Source organism: Harpia harpyja, chromosome 7 (genome assembly GCF_026419915.1).
Source record: "Harpia harpyja isolate bHarHar1 chromosome 7, bHarHar1 primary haplotype, whole genome shotgun sequence".
NCBI lineage: Eukaryota > Metazoa > Chordata > Aves > Accipitriformes > Accipitridae > Harpia > Harpia harpyja.
The window spans coordinates 16,973,679-16,996,203 of NC_068946.1; the positions used below are offsets into that span (position 1 = coordinate 16,973,679).

General features: G+C 42.3%; 1 protein-coding gene across 1 annotated transcript in view; it reads left to right on the forward strand.

The window, feature by feature from the left end:
* Positions 1 to 22,525, forward strand: part of ABCA12 (ATP binding cassette subfamily A member 12) — a 90,507-nt gene that overhangs the window by 44,526 nt on the left and 23,456 nt on the right. Inside the window, exons 21-37 of the mRNA XM_052791744.1 lie at positions 548 to 638; positions 1,988 to 2,167; positions 3,663 to 3,978; positions 6,565 to 6,679; positions 8,008 to 8,337; positions 9,132 to 9,201; positions 9,303 to 9,437; positions 10,142 to 10,297; positions 11,069 to 11,246; positions 12,797 to 13,015; positions 13,657 to 13,853; positions 14,237 to 14,397; positions 16,050 to 16,274; positions 17,451 to 17,589; positions 18,963 to 19,215; positions 20,429 to 20,515; positions 21,559 to 21,652. Coding sequence (XP_052647704.1) covers positions 548 to 638; positions 1,988 to 2,167; positions 3,663 to 3,978; positions 6,565 to 6,679; positions 8,008 to 8,337; positions 9,132 to 9,201; positions 9,303 to 9,437; positions 10,142 to 10,297; positions 11,069 to 11,246; positions 12,797 to 13,015; positions 13,657 to 13,853; positions 14,237 to 14,397; positions 16,050 to 16,274; positions 17,451 to 17,589; positions 18,963 to 19,215; positions 20,429 to 20,515; positions 21,559 to 21,652 — 2,946 coding nt within the window. The remainder of the gene's footprint in view (positions 1 to 547; positions 639 to 1,987; positions 2,168 to 3,662; positions 3,979 to 6,564; positions 6,680 to 8,007; positions 8,338 to 9,131; positions 9,202 to 9,302; positions 9,438 to 10,141; positions 10,298 to 11,068; positions 11,247 to 12,796; positions 13,016 to 13,656; positions 13,854 to 14,236; positions 14,398 to 16,049; positions 16,275 to 17,450; positions 17,590 to 18,962; positions 19,216 to 20,428; positions 20,516 to 21,558; positions 21,653 to 22,525) is intronic.

The following is a 22,525-nucleotide window of genomic DNA, read 5'->3' on the forward strand; positions in this document are numbered from 1 at the left end:
TTAATTTCAGTGGCTGAAATTCATTGTAATTTCCATGGTAGTGGCAGAAAATCTAGAGTGGAATATGCAAAAGTGAAATGAAATATTCTTTGCTGACTGCACTCATTGGTAGAATAATAAACTATTCAGCCAAACAAAAATCTGTCTACCGGTCTCCAAGCTGAATTTTGGCCACCTACCCATTATGCTCTGGCTGTGTTCACAGGACTTAAGCAGACACAAGTGAAATGTACTGCACTTTTAGAATAACAAAGATTATTCACGATTTTTCCATGGGACTCTGGTGCCTCGTGGAGACTCAGTAGGCATCCTCTCTTGACTCCAAGAAACACTAGCTTGTACTCACAGGGCTCTGTATGACATTTTCATTGGTAACATTTCCCTATCCTGATACACAGAGTGAAATATGGAAGGTCAGGAAAGGAGTAGGAGGGGGCTGAACAAATGCTCAGTGAAGGCAGCTGGTCTGTTGTATTTTAGAAATACACTGAATAAGCTCAAGGGGCTTCTGATCAAACTGATGCTTTTTCTTTTTGCTTGTTGATAGAACACCCTGCAGAATCCCTTTGTGCAGGTCTTTATCAAGCTGATGGTGGATTTGGATGCAGCTGAACTCCTGAGTCAAATAAACGAACTGGGTAAGTTGTTCCACCACATGTGTTGCCCTCCTATTTGCAGTTCAGGTCTGGGAGCCCCAGAGTCATCAAACTGTAGCCATGCTCTGCTACTGCTCTTCTCTGGTCAGGATCAGATACTTTAGTGCAAGGCAATTGCAGCTGTGATTCAAAAATCTTGTGGTCTATGGGAAAAGACTCTTAGAAAGCAAAGGGCTTGTATGAAAAGATGTTTCTTGTGAGTGTTGAAGGGATAGTAGGATGGGAATCTCTGCAGCTGAGTGTGGCCACTGGAGGACACTGTTTATCCATAATTATCACTTCAAATGAGCTACCTGGGAAATGTCGTGGAGAGCTCACTTGCATCACATCAGGGTTCAACTTAAAAGTTTTTCAGAGCAGAAAAGCAAGGGATCAGATAAAAGTACCCAGACTGATGAAGCCAGAGGCATCATTACAGGAGATGCTCTGCTGGAATTTGCTGTTCTCTGGTGGTCTTGGATGGTCCTTCAAGGTGGGAGTTGCTGATCTGCACTCTGGGAATTATCAGCTAGCAGCGGTGGTGGATACATCCCCTGTTAGTGCACAGCACGGTGATCACAGTCCCTTCCTAGCTGGTCTTACTGTCCCTACTTGCTTTTTCAATGAGTGGCCCTACAAGTCAACATAAATCTGGGTTATGCCAGCAAAACCCAGCATAAACCAAGAGTAGTTGTAGTCTGTTGCAGTCAGAAGGATATTTACATACTGCTCGTGATGACCCCTGTGTTATCTCATGAGTAGCATCTCCTGTCTTAACTCCCCATAAAATCATCGTGCTTGCAGCAGCTGTTCCATATTAGTTACACTGCATTGTGCAGTCACCTTTTAAAACAGCCAGGAAACAGCAGCATCTTTATTAAACTGCATTATCAGGTTTAGTACACACATCAGCACAACAGACATAACTTTTCCTAGATGTGCTTGGATAAAGCACATTCTCCCCTGAGACAGAGCAGCTCAACAGAGGAGTTGATTACATCAAAAACCATAAGATGTGGAATGAATGGTGAGCATCATATGCGAGTCTAAAACCTCAGCAGGTTAGTAACAACTTCTGATTTGGGATGGCTGTCACATCCCATTGCTGGCATCCCCCCAAAGGCGAACTCACAAGCATAGTACAAATGATTAACATAAAAATTGGGTCAACAACTTGCCTTCATTGCACTGCTAAGTGCAGAAATGTATTGTACACTTAATGTTTAGTATGGTGGGTTTTTTCTTCCTTTCTAGTGTCATTGTTAGTGTAAAGAGTGGAATGATGTGATGGATTTTTTGCTGTGTGTAGTGATGCTACTGGTTTTGTTTGTGTTTTGTTTTTTTTTTTCCAGATGATATTCGGCTGGAATTACAGAACAACGTTGACATTGTCAATCAGCTGAATACATTAGCTACCCTTGCTGTAAATGTGTCCTCCTGTGTCTCATTTAATCGCATTCAGGCAGTCAGAAACTTAGAGGAAATGGAAATGGTGGCTAAAGAGCTCTTTCTGAAGAACGAGCTTTTCGCAAGTATGTGACAGTCTCAAATGCCCCTGTAAATTAAAGTTAGCCTGGTACAGGGTGGGAGTCCAGAATAAGAAGTTTGGCTTTCCACCAGCAACTGTTGTGGTCACAGCTCCCACCGCACAGCAATCGATTTTGAGCCAGTGTGTGTGGGACCTGCACACTGAGGCCTCCTTATGGCAGTGTTTTACACTCTCCTTTTTATACCTCCTCATCTCTTACACCTCCACTGTCTATATAGAAAACCTTTGGTCAACTGGTGTTTTCTCCTAGTTAATTATCAGTTTGAATGAAATTTCACTGCCCTTAGGAGATCTTCATGACAGCTGCCTTCTTTCAGCCCCCCATGGGAAAAGATGTTTTAATCGAGAAAGATATCATAGAATCACAGAATCATTTAGGTCGGAAAAGACCTTTAAGATCAAGTCCAAACATGAGACAGCTCAATTTATTAGAAGGTCATGAAGCTCTTGAGATGTTCCAGCCAAACACTGCAATATTATATTGGGTCTTTCCAGTCACTTTTCACATTTGTGGGGTTGGACTGCAGCTTCAGATCAGACCACAGAGAGAGGCAGGGGGGAGTAGAGAATAGGAACATATATTAATTTGAATGATACAAATGTGCCTTAATTTTTAAAGAATCCCCAATATCTCCTCAATTAGGATTTACTTATAAGTCCTGTGACCTGTTTGGTTTTATACCTCATAAATAATTTTTCTTTTCTTGGAACTTCAGACCCTGATAATATTTGTCTATTCCCATAAAAGCATTTTTCTTCCATGTTTGTCCTCCATTCCATCGTATGCTTTACATATGGAATAATCAGGAATAATATTCTGGAGAGAAAAACTTCTGTGGTATTGCCTCTACTCAAACAGACATTTTAAAGGAAAAAAAGTCCTGTCTGTCAAACTGTATCTACAGCATGCCATTTCGTAACAGGAATTTGCAAAGCTTTTATATTCTTACACGTCTCAGCTTTGCAGGAATTTGTGTGGGCACAAAAATATGTGTGTAGGTCATGAACAATTTTCAACACTGCATTCCTGAGGTTTTTATGTTACAGCATCACTATGTGAGCTCTACTGATAGAATACCTTTGGGCACATTCATGAGAGGTGCGTGTGCTGAGTGACATACCTAACAGATATCTGACAGTCATGTTAACAGCAAGATTTTTCCAAATACAGCTGGTTATTTCAAGAGCCTTTGGTTTTGAGTGCTCAGTGGGAGAAGATTTAAAGGCTCTGGGGGTGTCTTTCGCACCCAGAATCATTGGTCACATTTGAAAGTATGAGTAGCTGCAGTGATGTATAGTTTCCACTTCTAGACCCTCGATAAGCAGCCTACTCATGTGAGCATTATTTGTGCAGCAAAGAAATGAAATGATGGATTGCAATGTAGAAAAGGTTTATAAAAATGAGTTCCTATGTATCTGTGTGTACTGCTCCTGTGCTGTTGGCTCTGAAGGAAAGCCTTTTCCCTTTCTTTTCCAAGGTGTCATTTTCAAGCTGCCTTCAAGTCGTAGCAGCCCTGGACGCTCAGTTTATGGGGACTTGACCCTCCCTCCTGTGCTCAACTACACCATCCGAATGAGCAGCAGGATCACGCAAACCACCAACAGAATAAGGGAGCGCATCTGGACAGTGGGCCCGCATAATTCCACCTCACAAAGCCAGATTTACAGCCGCGCGTTTATTTATATCCAGGACAGCATTGAAAGAGCCATTATTGAGTTACAGACTGGCAAGAATCCAGAGGAAATAGCTGTTCAAGTCCAGGCCATGCCTTACCCCTGCTACAATAAAGATATGTAAGTTTGTGTGGCTTTTGTCTTCCTGCTTTGTGTAAGCTCATCTTGTCTGACTGGTGGAGTTCACCAGCTGCGCTGGTCTCCTTAATACCATGTTCACATGGCACAGAAATAATTTCATTTGGTGTTTGTTTTGTTTTGTTTTTTCCAAGTGCCTGAACAAAATAGGGAATTTTGGACTCTAGTATAAATGGTCTATGTTTAGTTTGCCTAATCTTTTGTTTTCAGTGCTCTGTATGTACCTGAATTGTCATGGTAACTATAGGTTTTACAGCAGGTAAAATTCGCTGTCCCTGTTTTACTACACCTGGTGGAACTGAGAGTGGGGTTGGCAGGGCTTGGGTTAAATATGAGTGTTGACTTGTTCTGCAGATGTTTACATGCAGACAATGCAGCAGAACTTGGGAAATGGTATTTACTGGGCAAAAAAAAGAGTCCCTAGGTTTATGAGCTTTGTTCCTAGAGATTGCTATCCAGCTGTGCTATTTGTTATTCATTCCAGTGATTCTAGCTAATGTTCAGTGTATAGTGAATAGTTCTCAATACAAGTGCCTATCAGATGCTTTAAGAAGGATAAGGGGGAAGATGAAATTGTACCATTCATCTCTGCAATAATGAGGGAGGACAGAGAAGCTTTTGATGCACTGAGTTGCCAGGGTTAACAGCCTGTTATACAGAGGAGTGCAGCGTGAACTGTGTGTGGACCAGAATAAGATTTGAATGGTGAAGCAGATCAAAAAGTTTCGGATCATCTTCCTTTCCACTCATCTTGAGCCAGATCTGCAGCTAGTATAAACTGCATCTCTGCCAAATGCAATAGAGAGAAGCAAATCTCTCACAGCTGAGGACCTGCCCCTCTGGCAAGGCAATTTTGGTTTGCGTTGGAAAGCTGGCAACATGGTACTTCCTAAGAGTTATTACCCTGACCGCAGCTGGTGGCCAAACTGAGTGGAAAACACACAGGGGAGGGATTTCAATGTCCATCAGAAAGCACTGAAGGATCTTCAGCAAATAGTATTGGTTAGGTTGGATGGTTACTCCGCCCTGACATGAGGGTCTCCCTTGGACCAAAAGTACAGACTAGACCTAGGAGCTCTTTCTATTGAAAAGCCTGTGTGACTACTGCATGAGCTAAAATATTATCTGGGAGCTATAGCTGTAGGAGCTGTAGCAGACCCATTAACCTCCTGTGTCAGCCTGTCACTTAAGAGAGCTGGGGACCTATAAACTCTTCTCAAGGTAACGGCACGCAAAGTGCCTGCAAGTACACAGGCAGTAAGCATTCAAACCAAGTGTCAGCTTCTTGCAGCAAATACGTGGATTATTGCTGTGAGATAGTTTTGTACAATGATTAACTGGCTGCTGGAGGCATTTACTACGGTGCTATCTGCTCCTTTTCTTGTTCTTGAGCTGCTGAGAAAACTGCTTGCCTTCGGGTTTCCATCCCCATGCCAGATTCGGAGGGACATGAGTTTGCTCAATTATTAAAATACCTAAAGGCTGTGGATTTGCATCCAGTAGAAGTCATCATAAAATGACTGTTTATCGATTGTTATTGCATAGTTACCATCCTGTAGGGAAGAGGAGGGAATATATATACCAGTATACAGAAGGTGATGGGAAATGCTGAATTTTTAATAGCCTAGAGATCATGCACAAGGTGGTAGCCAAAAAAACCCCAAACAACAAAGAACTAGTAGAGCTACTGAAATGCCTTTTCATTGTTCTTTATAAATATGGCTTCATTTGCATGGAAGCATTTCCTGAAAGCGCTGGTTTATGGGAAATTTTCGGCTTTACAGGTAAGAAAATTTAAAAAGAAATGTAATCATATTAATTTCTTACTGTTGTTGTACATTAAACCTTTCCCAGGAATAATACTGCATTTTTTTTTAAGCCAGGTTTAGAAATGAGGGAGGAAAGCATAAGCCCTGTAGATACAATGAAGTGAATCTCCTGCTATAAAAACTTGCTTTCCATCACAAAAGGAGAAATTTACTGTTGGCCGTTGTTGTCTTTTTTCTGTGCACATTTGGCACAGAAAAAAGATTTTAACTAAAGTGAGGAGCCAAGAATTGTGAAGCTCACATTGTAGACCTGGATCTGCAATACCTGTCCCGTGGGGGAAGGTATTCCCCTGAGGGGAAGCACCTATATCCAAACTTTGGCACCAGGAAATATGGCCTGATAACAAAATTTGGCCATTATATCTATTAACAGAAGTGGGAATTATGGATGGCTGCTGAGATGTTTCAAAATGGGATGCACCCCATCAGAGAGCCAGGAGATGCCACTGCCCATGGCAGTTCCTGCTCCTGCCGGTGGTGCTGCTAAGCAAAACTTCCAGAAGGCATCTGGAAATCCCTAAAAAGAAAACAGTTTTGAACAGTCAGGAGTTTCATGAATAGAAAATCCGATGCAGTGGCAAAATAGCCTTTTTTGTAATTATTAATTATACTCCATGTTTTGAAATATAAGCATGTCTTCTCCTGTGCCAAAGTATTATTCTGAAAAATATATTCTGTATAAAACCTTAATCCCCAGAACATTTCATATTCCATTAAAGCCTGCATTTGCCTTTTACAGGTTCTTAACCAGCGTGACCTACTCTCTTCCATTTGCTCTGATGGCTGCCTGGGTGCTGTTTATAGCTGATTTTGTTAAAACACTTGTTCAAGAGAAAGATCTGAGACTTTATGAGGTATGGTGAAACTTTCTGGGGCGTGCAATATTATAAACAGATTTTCCTTATTAGTGGGTAGTATGTCTCGTGCAATATTAAATGAAGCAAAACAAGCATTAAAGAAAATAATATTCCAAATACCTATTGTTTGACCTGAAGTGTTTGAATTCTGACATTGTAACCAAGCTCAAAACCACAGAAATGCAGGGCATTTGCCCTTCAAGTGGTGAGAATATTGCTTTGCAGTTCTGAACACTGGAAACATGGGCACCTCAAAAAATTACAAGTTTTCTGAAGATTTAAAGCTCTCTAAAAATTGACTGAGTCATACCTACTGGGGACAAAGACATGAAAAGTGACTTATTTCCTATCCTTGAAGTTATTATACTTAATATTTCAGAAGGTGCTACATATTACATTAGCTTCTCTGAAATTAAGTTCTTCATTCATGTTGTCTATTGAAAAAGAAATGACATTGAGACATAGGGAATTTATTAAATTAACTGAAGTTTTCAGTGTGAACACCATCAACAGAGATGAGCAGCAAAGAACTTTTGTAAAACTAAGCTTCAGCAAGCAACAAAAGCTCAAGCAGATTTGGTTTTTATCCGATACCATGGAAACAAATACTGATTCACCAAAAACATTTCCAAGAAAGGGCACTCTGTGAACTGATGAGATTGAAAATGAGCGAACCCCAGTGGCTAGCTGACAGCCAGCTACTTTAGTTTAGGGAACCCAGTTTCACTGTCTCTAAGACCTAGGGTGTCAGTAGTCTTTTTAGGCGTGTAATAATCTACAACAAGACACCAGCACCTGTGGTTTCTTTTGGCTTTAACAATACAGTTTTATACAAGTCTTGTGGACTTGATCATCAGCTAATATAATATATTGCTTCCTCATAACCATGGTAATTTAGCTATTATTTGTTGTCTTGAGGTTGTGTGGGAAATGGTTTGGTTTCAAAGATACTTAAGAGCTGTTACACTCAAGCCATTGGATTGGTTAGCATTATTTTAAAAAATAACTAAAATACTTTAGAAAAGTTACAAATCTAAAGCCAGAAGTTGCTTTGGAGCTTATGGGCTGCAATGCTTCATACTTGCAAATCCTGTCTGTGCTGTTCTTTTGCAATAGACTGCTTTGCAAACCTAGGGCATTCCAGAAATGTGAGTGCATGGTTTCTCCCTGGTTATCAACATGCCATATACGAAAGTATGAAAGAGCATAATTTGGTTGCATGCCCTGTCCAGAAACTGAAAAAAGAAACAGTTCAGTATCAGCAGAAAGATCTTTTAATAAACAGTTGTCATTTGTGATTCTTTTTTTCACCTTTCTCTCTGTAGTACATGAAAATGATGGGTGTTAATGCCAGCAGCCATTTCATTGCCTGGTTCATAGAGTGCGCCATCTTCCTTCTAATTACTATCACCTTCCTCATCATTGTTCTAAAAGTGGGTGACATCCTTCCCAAAACAAACATGGTGCTCCTGTTCCTGTACCTTATGGACTACAGCCTGTCCATCATAGCCATGAGCTACTTCATCAGTGTTTTCTTCAATAACACCAACATAGCAGCCTTGGTGGGCAGTCTCGTGTACATCCTCACCTTCTTCCCCTTCATCGTGTTGCTTGTCATCGAGAATCATTTGAGCTTCTCTGTGAAGAGCCTACTGGTAAGTTCTGCTTTTCAATGACAGGGACCATGTGTATGAAGCAGACACTCACCTTCAATAAACTTCAGCTCTTATTATAGCTTGTGTCACAAATATACGTGAGTTGGGTGCCTTTCTAAATTGCATCAGTGGGTGTTGACAGGTATGACACCACGACAGGAGTGTTAGCTATGGCCTGTTTGAGGGACACCTGGAATTAATTGTGTCCCATGACTGAAAGCAATACTTGTGGAATTTTAGTGAGTTCCCACCTGCCAGCTGAATCAGAGTAGCTTGAGCTATGTACTTTGCCCTTTTGAGTTGCAAAGCAAAAGCACTCTGAAAAATGAGGCTGTCTCAGCAAAGAGTTTAGGTAGCAGGGCTGTGAAGGAGGGCTGGCTCTGCTCATTGCTGGCTCTGCTCGTCCTTTAGTTTCATGTGTCTCAAATTCCTAGCCGTGGAAATAGATGTAAAGCCTTGTTTCTTACCAAGGGTGGAAATAGGTAGGTATTGGGTTCCAGAAGTCAGCCTGTATTTCAGAAGCCTCAGATAAAGCCCCGTATGAGAGATGAAGTTGGGTCCTGGGTGTGGAAGCAAAAGGCAGGCAGGCTCTAAGAAGACATTACAGCCCATCACCAGAAGTGTTACCCATCATAAGCCTGGTCCAGTGCTCTTTGTGACTGTTGGAAAAAGAAACCCACTAATTTTTCTGGCTACTGGACCAAGCCAGTGAGGTAACTTATTGGTTGACTGACTTGATTTCTCTTTGAGACTAATTCATAAGTTCTTTTTTTTCAATTTTGTTTATTCCGCAGAGTCTGTTGTCTCCAACTGCATTCAGTTATGCAAGCCAATACATTGCTCGATACGAGGCACAGGGCATAGGTATGTTTATTGTAGACAAAACTAGGCTTTGAGCTCCCATGGTTGTAACATTTCATTAACTAATATGGATTCTGTTTGTATTTCTAAATTCCTTTCTGCAGGTCTGCAGTGGGACAACATGTATAAGTCCCCAATGATTGGAGACAACACTTCCTTTGGCTGGATGTGCTGGGTCATTCTGATAGACTCTTTCATTTACTTCATCCTGGGATGGTATATAAGGAATGTTTTCCCAGGTAAGGATACAAAGCATTGAGGCTGGCGCTGTACCATCTCTTTTGGAAAACAATGAATACACCACTAGCCAATTCCATGGTTCAGGCAGTAAGACAGTGTGCACATAGAGGATACCTCTGTTTCTAGGTCAAAGAGAGCATGACTTTGTAGATGTCTGAGAGTATTAGTGAAACTGAGACAGAGCAGAGCAAGGAAGAATTAGGGTCCCTCTGCTTATCACATGGGTAGGTGGGTCTCCTGAAGAAGCTGAAGCCAAGGACATGGGAGGATGTGTTTGCGGTCTGCTCAGTGAAAATGAGAACAGGGCACGTTAGCCTGCATTTGTCAGTTGAGTGATTTTGTGTTGTGTTACTTACATCATTTGATTTCAAAAAGTAATTCCTGCCTTGGGCAAGAGCCAGTACATTTGTCTTTTGCTTTTCTTCACCACCTAATGAAGCAGTCCACTGGCATATGGAAATCTACCCAGTGGAAAATGTAAAGTACTCCTGCCCTCCAGCTATGAAGTTACTCAGAATAACAAATTAGTGAATGCTTACTATTGTGTCAATTGGGCAAATTCTCCAACAAGTATCAGTAGTACATGAGCACATCAAGAGGGGAGAGACCTCTGTGGAGTTTATTTTTGCTATTTTGAGTGCTCCTCAGTAGTGATACTTCCTCAGAAACAGATATCTGAATGAGATTCGTCTTCTCCTTGCAGGTAGATATGGCGTGGCTGCTCCCTGGTATTTCCCGTTGCTTCCATCTTACTGGGTCGAATACAGCAGTTACCTCCCCTTCTGGAATGAGAAACGAAGAGGCCTTCTCTTCACCAAGCTGATGTTAAGGAAAGAAGCCACCCTCAACAATAAGATATGTATGTGAATGCTAGATGGGGTAGAGATACTAACTTATGTTTAAGGTAAACGAAGCCAAATTTGTAAAGGGGCACCATACTCAGAAAGCACATTTCTCTATTCGTCCTTATTTTGTAGCTCAGGAAAAATTGGAAGCCATTACTTACGTGAATGGAGATTTGGCTTTTAAATTATACTTGTTCTTCCTATGTGGTGTGGAAATCCAGTACTGATTTTCACATGCATATTTGTGTATGTTGTAGTAGGGCAGTTACCTTAGATGCATATATATCAGTCTACAATGCTCTGCGTAGAAATACGCTTTGGTTTGTGCAAGCAAATACAGGTTTCCATTTGGCAAAAGGGATGAGTGCTTCTTTGTTCATCTCTTTAAATATTTAGCCTGTAAAATACTGTGAGAACACATAAAAGCTTGCTGATTCTACCTAACTGAAAATAACTCAGTAGTTTTGCTGTATGTCCTCCAATTTACTGTGCTTGCCTAGTATAAATTTAAGTTAGGTGCTCCAAAACATCTAAATATGAGACCTTTTTAAAAGCGATTAATGCTTATCATCAAGAGTTATTAGAAGCTGCAGAAGTAAAAAGGAGAAATCCCAGAGAGAATGATACAGACCCTGTGAAATGTTCTCTACATTCCCAGCTGAAAGGCACCTACTTTTGCTGTCTTTTGTTTTTAAAAGCCCTGCTTATTTCTGAGGTGAAAAAGTAGCACAAACACCTGCTGCAGTGTAGTAACTGTCCTCTGACCCTTCCCTTTGATGTCAAAGGTGCCCCCCCACCTCACCTGGAACCAGAGCCCACTGATCTCACCTTGGGAGTCTCCCTCTGTGGTATAACAAAGGTTTATGGATCCAAAGCTGCAGTGGACAACCTCAGCCTCAACTTCTATGAAGGGAATATCACTTCCCTGCTGGGACACAATGGAGCTGGGAAAACTACAACCATGTGCGTATCCTTTAAAGCTGGGGGTTTTTTTATATACTGTGGGGCATGATTGGGTGAATGAAAGAGCAAGTGGGGCTCTGCAGTGTTGGGAGACTAAATAAGATACTTTATTAGGCCAAATGTCTCTTGTAGTTTTATCTTGCTCATGGATGACCTCAGCAGTCCCTTCATCTATTAGAATTAAAGGTTCTTTTCTACTTAGGAACATGCTTTTTAATCTGGTGGGATACCTGTAATACACAGCACAGCAACTGTTCTAGCATTTCGTTCCATGACACTTTGGTGCCTGGGGTTAGGTTGTTCTGAAAACTGTGGGTAGCTTGTGCACGCACCAAAGCTGAAGTGATATTAGCAAGAAAGCTTAATAAAGGTATACTTCAGCTGTACAAACTCATGTGTTGGCTGGGCTGGAATGGCAGTGGGTTAATACATGGGCATTTTGGCCCTTCCAGCCTTGCCATTTATAAATTATTGTTTGAGTTGTTAGATAACAGCACTTAAACAGACCTGTAGAACTTGATTTCTCCACTGATATATATGTGCATCACTCTGAAAGCAACATTAAGCTGATAAATAGAAGCCTCAGAAGAGCCAAAATGAGTAAGACAGATGTGTACTTCATCTCAGCTCATTATCAATTCATCTCATATCCTGTTTGCAAAGTGTAGGCAAAGGTGATATGCAGAAAAGTATAGTAGCTTCTTGAAACTTAGTGCAGGCTTCAAATTCTGAGTAAGGTCAGAAGTAAGTTACTTCTTTCCTTTCTAATGATGGTTAAAAGTCCCAGGAGAGAGCAGCTCTGGGAGAGTGAAGGGCAGTCTGAGACGCATCTTCTCCCTTTAGTCCCTGCAGGACAGCACCAAAAATGACCTGTAATGTGCAAATAGTTATTCTGAGCAGAAGGTGTTTGACTTGGGTCTGTTGGGTATTCCTAGGTAGGTAATTATTTGCTTGAACTAGATGAAAGTGCTGCCCACTGTGAGGTGTCTTGTCTGGAAGTCCTCTCCCATTTCTTGTTAATAATGGCAGTGAAATCATTTTTTCATGCTCTGATGTGGTTAGTAAGATGAAAACGTGGTTTTCAATCTCTGTTGTGGTTAGCAATATGAGGCTGTCTGGATGCTGCAGATAAACCTCAAAGAATGAAGAGTAACTGCATTATATGAATTCCCAGTGATTAAATTGGAAGTCAAGGGCATTCACAAATATTAATGTATGGGATATGCAATGCTCTGAGTTCGGGAGATGAAGGCTGAAGAAGATAAAAGTACATGTGAAAAGTAGCCAGAGCTCAGTGTGTGAGCTTGGTACTTGCTCTTGCATTTCTGCAGAGGGGTGCGAGGATGTCCTTTGATGTTAATTGGCCACCGCTCTGCCAAAGCATGGTCAGACAGCAGAAGAAGCAGTGGTCAGTAGTCTCTGGCTGGAAGAAGTGTGATGGTGATGTAAGGAAACTTTGAAAGTGGTGATAGGTACAGGACCATGTGAAAAAATTACCTATGGCTTTCTCCTTTTTCTAACTTCCTTTTCTATTTTTTTTTCCCTTTCAGATCTATTTTGACTGGGTTGTTCCCTACATCATCAGGTACTATCTTTGTGTACGGCAAAGACATCAGGACCGACCAGGAGGTTATCAGGAAGAACATGGGTGTGTGTATGCAGCACAACGTTCTCTTTAACTACCTCACCACGAAAGAACACCTGCTGCTCTACGGGTACATCAAAGTCCCTCACTGGAGTAAACAGGAGCTCTACCAAGAAGTGAAGAGGTATAAAAATAGCAGGGTTGTAGAAGGGAGAGAGGGCTGTCGAAATTATTGTGTGGTAGTGCCATTGCCACTGCAAAGCTCAAATGAATGGTTTTGAGAAGTGTTGCAGATCCAGTGTAGAGTTCAAATAATGCCTTGGTCTAACTACAGGAATATATTGGTATCTGTGGCTGTAAGAAAACAGTGTCTCTTCTCCAGGGGGTTTATAACCTTCTGTGGCAATTCTTTGGAGATTAATTTATAGGCCTCAGGGTCTAGTCCTTGCTGCTTTACAATTTTCCCCAGAAAGAGATTTAATCAACCAGGCAGAAAGATGGTGTCGGCTTTATTGGTTCTGCAGAGAAGTGAAGCAGCCAGAACATCCCAGGGAGTTTGGATCTTGGTGTTCTCAGGTGATGAGGTTGAGCCTTTAACCTTGACTTGTCAGATGGAAACTTTGAAAACATCCTAAAAAAAATGTTTTAAATTAAAATCCCAGTGACTGAGCTACAGGGTGAATCATCTCCCTGCACTGTGACCATTCAGTCAGTTTGAGCAGTTTTTCATTTGCAGTTATGGTTTTTGGGGTATTTTCAGATTCCCTGCTTTTAAAAGATACCTGAAGTACAACCTTTGGGCATTGTTTTTTCTTTGTTTTCAAGGACTTTGAAGGAGACTGGACTGTACAGCCATCGTCACAAGCTAGCCGGCTCCCTGTCCGGGGGGACGAAGAGGAAGTTATCTATAGCTATTGCTCTCCTGGGTGGATCGAGGGTGGTGATACTAGATGAACCAACCACAGGGGTGGATCCATGCTCTCGGAGAAGTATTTGGGAAATTATCTCCAAGAATAAAAAAGGTACTGTGATGAGACAAGATGCTGCCCAGTGGCAGAGGTGATTCATGGTATCAGTGGCTTTGAATTATGGGTTTTGGAGACCACAGAGAAGGAACTGTGGGAGACTGGGATTTTGCAGGCCCTCTGGGTGCATCCTGGTTGGTTTCTGTAAATTCACAGGTTCATTTGAAAAGTAGCTTTACCATAATACACAATTTACAATACAGTAACTTTCAGCTTCTCTTTAATGTTGCCTTTCATCCAATTTCACTAATAATTGCAAAAAAGCGCAGTTGATTTTCACCTGATACTCTGTGTCCCCTCATTCAGCATAGCTTTCACCTGTCTCATGTAATCACATGTATTTATTCTGTGCTGGCTGACATCAGCTTTGTTTTTTCCAGGCAGAACCATCATTCTCTCAACACATCACTTGGATGAAGCAGAAGTTCTGAGTGACCGAATCGCCTTCCTAGAGCATGGAGGGCTCAAATGTTGTGGTTCGCCATTCTACCTCAAGGAAACGTTTGGTGATGGATACCACCTGACACTCACAAAAAAGAAGGTTTGTGTCTGAGTTGGTCCTAAATTTTCAGCATCTTGGGTGGGAAACTGAACCAGTTGTATGACAGGAAGGAAGGAGGCATGTCATAGTGTCCCACAGAAATGAAGCATGCTGCAGAAGGTTCATGTCAGTCTTAGATGTCTGCAGTGGAATGGTTGTTCCAGTATAATTTCACTTTCATGGAATAACTTCTTAATGCAACCACTTTATGCCCGGGTGAAAGTGGGGATATATTTTGGATTTAAACCCTTGGTTTTGGCCACACAGGTTCAAGAATATGCTGGACTGTTTCCTTGGGCTGCCAGTAAGATCACTTTTTCATATTCCTCAACCACTGAGATACCTGGGTTACAGTGCACTCTGCTCTCCAGCTCACTCTGCCTGTCCCATGCTGGAATTCACATGCTTTTTTTATAAATAAGTTTCCTTCAGAAACACGGCCTATATGGAGAGTTCCCTAAAACACAGGAGTCTTAGCTTCAGCCCCTCTACACAAAGCCTTGAAGCTCTAATAGATAAGGCAGAGATCTGAACTTGTGCCTCCTGTATCCCAGGTGCACGATCCAGTCCTTTTTATCCTCTCTTCCCTGCTGGGCCTTAGCTCCCTTTCGTGTCCCATGAGCACGGTCATCACAGTAGGCACTGCTGGAGGCAGAGGCAGAGATTTTCCTGTTTGCAAGCCTGCATGGAGCTGAGCTAGATCTCTCAGCAGCTTTGTCTCTGAGAGGGGCCATCAAGGCTTGTTCAGGGATGCAGGCACCTACAGCTATATTGGCAGGAGCTGAGTGACGGATCCAAGGACGGTAGTGGTACCAAACAACTATTGATGATCTGGATGTGAGCACGCTGCTTCTTGGTGAGAGATGCTAACAGAATGTGTGGCCTCCACTTCCCTTGAAGCAGAGAGAGGCTCTCCAGCGGGGCCACCAGACCAGCCTCCATGGCCTTCGGAAAACAGGAAAGTCAGTGCTCTGGTTTGTTGAAAAAGAACAGTGTCTCCTTGAGGGTTAAAGGCAAGGCTGGATGCATAGTGTGAATTCTGGAGTTCAGAGGAATAAAGCAGATGGGAAGAGTCCATCGATAGTATCTGGCCTGAGGCAAAATGTTCTGCTTGCAAAGAGGAGGGAACTCTGCTCTTGATAGCATTAATTACAGTGCTGTTGGTAGCCCCAGCATGCAGAATAACGTGCAGATACCATAAGAGATCATTCTCTCTTCCAAATTGCTGACAGTATAGATAGAGAAAAAGAAAAAACACCCATGTGCAAGCCTCATTTTTCATGGGAAAGAGTGTATTTGTGCTGGCAGCCAAGTTCAGGTGTCAGCTCTCTTGTGGCTAGGCTTTTTCTCTGTTGTACTACAAACCCTCTAGCTAGTGCAAAGTGGTTGATTCAGCCCAATCCCAGTATCCCTGTAGACAGAGGGAGCCCAGCAAGGTCTTGGATGGACCAAGATGGACATAGTGCCACACCTCCCTCTTCAAGGGCCAGAAACCCACTTTCATCTCCTTTTGATATTTAACTTCAAATGTTGCATACCTGGATTGAGCTCACCTACTGATTATGCTGAGGGACAGAATTTGGGCTAAACCCACAGTGGAAGTTTGATGTCACAACCCTCTTGGTGACCAGAGTGTTTTCCTTCTTTTTCAGAACATGATAGAGGAGTGTGACACCACAGCAGTGACCTCCTTGATCCAGTCCCACCTCCCAGAGGCTTACCTCAAGGAGGATATTGGTGGAGAGCTTGTGTACGTGCTTCCCCCCTTCAAGTCCACAGTCTCGGGGGCCTACCAGGCGCTTCTCAGAGCCCTCGATACCAGCTTGAGTGATCTCCACCTTGGTTGCTATGGGATCTCAAACACAACCGTGGAAGAGGTATGAGCTCAGGGTCTGCTTGATTTAATGAAATGTTATGGAGATTAACTTCACAGCACTGTGTAGCTCTGCTTTCTGGGCTAGACAGTGGCATGTTTTGGAAGTAAGAGTTGCAGGCAGGGGAAGAAGTGGTTTTGTTGTTCACTGTGTTACACTTACGAACATGTGAGTGTGTAGATGTATTCATAAATCTATACATGTACTAATGCACAAAGTGTACCACTGTCTGACCTTGCTAACAGCTTTTTGGCATTTTACTCAGAAAATGAGATACTGGAGTTAGACTAAGGAGAGAGAGCAACGACGTGTTTCTCTTTGAACTATTCTCCTGGTCTCCATGAGTCTGGGTTTGTCTGCAGATGCAGCCAGGAAGGAGGGAGTTAGCAAACCATCTAAATGATGAACTTCAGCATAGATGCTGTATTATACAAGTGAGTCACCTGGTGCATCTTGGAGTAACACAGGCACCTTTCTGCCCAGGGGAAATCTTGGGTCAAATAAACATTTAGTTGCATCAGAAATAAAAATAAATTATGAGCAGTGATGACCCTTGTCTTGCAGAAAGGAGGGAGGGAGATTGTTAACATTTCTGCTCAGAAATTCTTGCTTGCTTTTAAGGTGTTTTCCTAAGGCAGCAAGAATGAGTTACACAGCATGTACTATGTGCAGCTTGAGTGCCACGAACGTGCACACTCTGAGCATGGAGGCAGCTGGGATTGTCAGAGGCTAGAGGGGAAAATATCCCAGGGAAACAGCCCTCCTGGTTTCTTCACTGGTGCCATGCAGGGAGAACTGTCCATGCACTGCTCACTGTGTGGGTGTGGAGGGAATAGAGTTATGTAGGGCCCAAGCTGAAATGCAGCTTCATTTACACCTACTCAGTAGTCACGTAGCAGGTGGTATTAGGACAAGGTAAGTCCAGGGTGCAGCTGCAAAGGTTTAAGTTTCCACTGCTGCAGCAGAAGAGAGACAGGAGGTGACAAGGAGCTGGACAACAACAATTTTATACTGAAAAAAAGTGAATTTCTCTCGCAGAGCACAAAGGGAACAGAAAGGATTGTAATTCACAATTGCTGCACCAACTACAGCTACAAAGTAGGAGAGTGGATTCTGATTATTGTTTTGGTAAATGGAGTCATTTGGACCAATTTTCCTTCATATTTTCTTGCTCCATAGGTGTTTCTCAATCTGACAAAAGAGCTAGTGAAGGACAAGCAAGAAGATGCTGAACTGCCCCAACAGCTGCCTGGAGCCAGTGCTCAAACTGGCAGTGACGAAATGTCTATGAGCACAGATACCTTCACAGAAAGAGACGGTACTAAATTACCTCCAGGTTTTATTCCAGATTTGTCGCAGATGCAAACAGTGACAGATGGACTGACTGAACTCCCCATCTTCTTTCTTTGTTGAAAACCACATTTCACCCAACCAGGAATCACAAAACCAATAAATCACTAGAAGTACACCACTCAACAGTTGGTTAGATCCACTGGTCTGGAATAGTCTGAATCACAGAATAAATTACAGAGGGGTTTTGTTTGCATCTGCCTTCCTTTAAACTGATACAGGTTCTAATCTAATCAAATACAGTGTGTGGGTGCAAGAGCAAATGTATACCTCTGAAAGTAATTGCAGAAATTGGTGTAGAGAATTGTTTCCACATAACTAGTAGAATTGGAGAGAAACTTTGTGGAAACCCCTTAGCCTGTTGCAAAAGCAGCACAGCTCTGAGCTGGGTCCTCCTTGCTGCTTTTTGCTGTGTCTCAGCCATTGCAGTATGGTAAAACAGCCCAAAGGGCCAGACAGTGGGATAAATTCACGTGCAGAAGAAAATCAAGCTACACCAGTATCTCTGAGGGTATGAGAGCTGCAAAATGTGGCATGGACTAAAAATGAGCAAATACCTGGCTGAAATGCTTCTCAGAGTAGAAACATTTTTTGTATTTATAAATCTATGATTTATAGTTAGGGAGGGGAGGGGGGCCCCCTGTTCCAAGGGACAGCAAAGCGATATTTTCGTACTCACTTCTCAAAGCTGACCTACACTGTAAATGTTACTGTAAACAGTAACTGTCATGCATAGAGAAGTGGTTTGTGTCACCCCTAATGAGAGCACTGAAAAGGATTTGCTTCATGTTGTATCATATAGGTTAATGTTTCATAAAGAGGAACAGGTTGCACAGGATTTGGCTCTGCTTTTAGTATACCACAACTGTGTCCATGCAAAAGATCAACTGGTTTATGTGCCTTGTTTTCCTATTTCAGGATTAATTTTCTTACTGATTTGTCTGAGGACCTGCTTTCTAAATTATGAAAATTTTCAGTTTGCAAATATAATAGAATAATATGTTTCCCCTGTAAGTTGCAGCTGGGTAGGTAGGATGTAGATAATTTCTTGCGTCTGGAAGCCTGTGTTCCTCTTGCAAGATCTCAAAATGGATTCACTACATGTACGCATTTGAAATTAAACAAAAAACCTGGTGTCACGTGAGCTTATGACTCAAGAGCCAAAATCTGAGTCCCATCCCAAGCCTGACCCCTGTGTATGTTCCAACTTAGTAGTTTTGATTTGCCATCTGTAAGAGGAGTGCAGGAAACTAAATGTACTCCCAGGGTACTATAACCATCAATTCCCTGCATTTCACAAATACTGATCCATGACAAAATGCATTCTTCTTTTGTACCCAGATCAGCTCCTGATTAGATCAAAAAGCCTGCAGGGTTTGCCGTTGCTGCTTAAGAAGACATCAGCCTTGTTCATTAAGAGATTCCACCATACCCGGCGGGATGTCAGAGGCTTCATTGCTCAGGTTGTCCTCCCAGTCCTCTTTGTGATGGCTGCGATGGGACTTGGGACTCTGAGAACTAAGGAGACTGAATATCCTGAACTAATTCTTTCCCCCTCTCTGTACGGCACATCCAACCAGGCAGATTTCTTTGGGTGAGTGGTGTTCTTTGTGATCCTTAAACCCATTTGTTTGTAAACCATCAAGATTATTTCTAAGCACACCCAGTGGAAAGCTGTTACACAGAGAACATGTAGCTATGTTATCTGTGTAGTTATGTTACGCAGATAATGTGTAGAAATCCTGTTCCTAAAGGATCTCTGGGGGTGATGGCTTGGCTCAGACCAGCAATCAGAAAGCTTTAGAAAAACAACCTCTCAGTTGGAATTCACTGGGAAATATGTGAGGAATATTCTTTGTGTTTCCCATTGGAGTCCTCTGGCCCTGTGACAGCCATACTGTCCCACAGGGATTTTCTTAATGTATATACTCTTCCCCCGATGTGAAATAGAGGTCGTTTGTCTCCAGCATTACAACTCTGGGATCAAATTCTATTAATCTTGTGAACTGTCTGCATGCTTTTCTGCCCAGGCCCCGCTAGTCCAAGGCACGCAGTCAGTTTGAAGGGCGTGCGCTTTTTCAGTGTGATTAAGATGTCACCACTGAATTATTTCATTGTGCTTAAAAATCCTATTGCCAAAATGATTATAATTTCTATCATTCTGATTTTATGATGCGAACGGCTGTCTTTCTCTACTGGTTCTCAGCTTTAAGTTGGAAGTATAAAATTTGACTCTAAAGCAAGTATGTGTGCTCTTAGGTATTCTTTCCCAGGACTGCTCATGCCTTTCCACTTCAGTCCTGCTAGATGGGGGAATGAGCCAGAACTGCATGTCTGAGTCCTCTGTTCCTAATGTTCTCTGCTTCTCCTGATGGATCATTGCTAGAGAGCTGGGTCAGAAGTGAGAAGCATTTTCCCGAATGACCAAAACCAAAGGGACATCACAGATGAGAGAGCTGATTGAGACAAGACTAGAAGTAGTGCCTGAAAATTGCAGTAGATGCTTTTTCCCTGGAAACAGAATCTTGATTGTCCAGAAGTTCATCAGTATCTTGCTTAGATCTAGCGGCAGCAAATCACTGGAGTAGCTGTGCAGTTCTAAGCAATGAGCAGTCCTTTTAAACCTGTGTGACTGTCCTCAGGTACTGCATGTACTTAAGTGATTTGCAGGGCTAGCACCACAAATAATCATTTATTTAACATCTTAAATAAATCCTGTTTCATTCAGATACAGTTTTCCTCTGCTCAGTGGTAGTGGAAGTACCTTGAACATTTTCCTGTTTTCTTTTTCCTTTGTTAACTCTTAGGAATTTTAATGAAACCACAGATGCTTTAGTCACTTCGATGCTTGCTTTCCCTGGAACGGATAACACATGCATGAATGAAAGCAATTCGTAAGTAGTTCTTGGTTTTCTTCCATTTAAATTCCAAATCTGCAAGAGAATTGACATAACACTATTAGCCATTAGACCTTAATAACTATCTTTGATCATTTGCAGAATTTTCATATATCATTGCCACATGCAGAGAAAAAAAATATCTCCTGCCTCTCTTCAGATTGACTTGCAGACTCTTTCAGCTCATTAGGAGATGTCTAACTGGCCTTTTGCAGGCAGGCACAAGCTTGCGCTGCTCACGGACTTGAGCTGGCAGGATGCAAGTCAGTTCTGAGCAGAGCGCTGTATAGTCATGACTGGTGTGAAGCCGACCTCAGCCCTGCCGAGAGCCCACGTGGCTCCCATGCGGCTTGGAGCAAAGGCTTGCATCTGTCCATTACAGAACAGTAGATATCCTTGAAGACAGGAAACTGTACTCTGCTTTAAGGCTGAGACTGAGACTTCCACACGGTCCCAGGACCCGGTCCCAATTATAACACTGAGCCCACCCAGGAAGTTCTCAGCATAGCTTTTGTTATCTGTATCTAAAAGCTGTGCAATGAGGGCTGGTTTGTTTCAGGCCCTACAGATAATTTTTCAAAGAATTGGTAGTAAAATCCTGGGCAGACTTGCATGCTCATATCTGCAGGTAAATATTTCGACTGAGTATTTACAGTGACTGCCTACTCAATACAGTCCATTGCAGGACTTCCCAGTTATTGCAATGACAATAGCCGTTATTTCTGCACTGTAAGATGATTTTGGCCTTTGCATGCTAACTCCTTACACTGTCTACTGTGGGAATGAATTGGTGTCTGGATTCCTTCTAATCAGCTGAATGAATCCAGGCACAGAGAGCAGTAGTGAGGGCTCTCTGCCGAGAGGCACTGAAGACAGTGGGAGGATGGGTATTCCCTGAAGCACCCGGAGCTGACAGGAAGGTCGGCTTTTCTGCTGAAGCTACTCACTGCTATCCTTGCTGTCATTAAACATGACAGCAATTAGCATTGTTTGCACACCTGAGCATAGAGAACCTCAGAGGAAAATGTGTTCATTTTCAGGCAGTGTTTAAAGGAGGACATGCTTGGCCAGTGGATTATCAGTGGAAACCAGAGAACTAAGTATTCTGCCTGCAACTGCACAGATGGCATCCAGGTAACTTGAATAAACCCGAAAGTGCGGGGCTTTGGGGGGATATTTGGGGGGCTTGTAGGTTGGGAGTGGTTTTGTGGGCAGGCATGACACTAAGGGGAACTCAGTGTTCAAATTCCTCCTGTCTCTTTTTGGCCTTGTTGAATTTGTACACTGGATAACCACTGTCTGCACCAGTTTGGGGACAGGAAGGGAAACAGCATCCTCAGAAGATTCACATGCTAATATATCTGCCTTACTCCCCATGGTGGGAAAAGGTTTAACGGTGTTTTTGCATGCTGTATCGTTGTCCCATTTAGCAGAGGTGAACATGTATTCAAGAGGAAAATTGCATTTTATACAAGCACTGTCATTATATGAAAGCACAGCTATTATTGTTGTTGGCTCTTCAGAATTTAACTTTATCCAAAGTCTAGATCCATCTGCTTTTACTCTGCACTGTACTATAAATAGTGATGATTAATAGTACTAGTTATTTGCTTTACAGTGGTACATACAGTACCAGATATGGGCACTGCTGGGCTTAGTGTCTTTACATGCACATGGGGAAAAGGCAGATTCTGTCCCAAGGATGTTACCATTTTACAGTCCAGTTTGAAGTTGAGCTCTCCTCCCTCCAGTGCTGTTCACCTGTCTTCAGATTTTTTCTAGTAGGAAATCAGACTGATGGTGCAGCGTGATGCCATTTGTAAGATAAAGAATGTACTTAGTGGATTATTCCTAGTCATTCCTTAAAATGCAGCTATTTTATGCAGTTTTCTGGACATACTTTTAATGATGTGAAATTAAGTGTATTGGCATCATTTCTTGGGTAAGTCAGGATGATGTTCAACACTGACTCTCACTTCTAGCAGGCACAGGCAGGTGTTCTTCAGC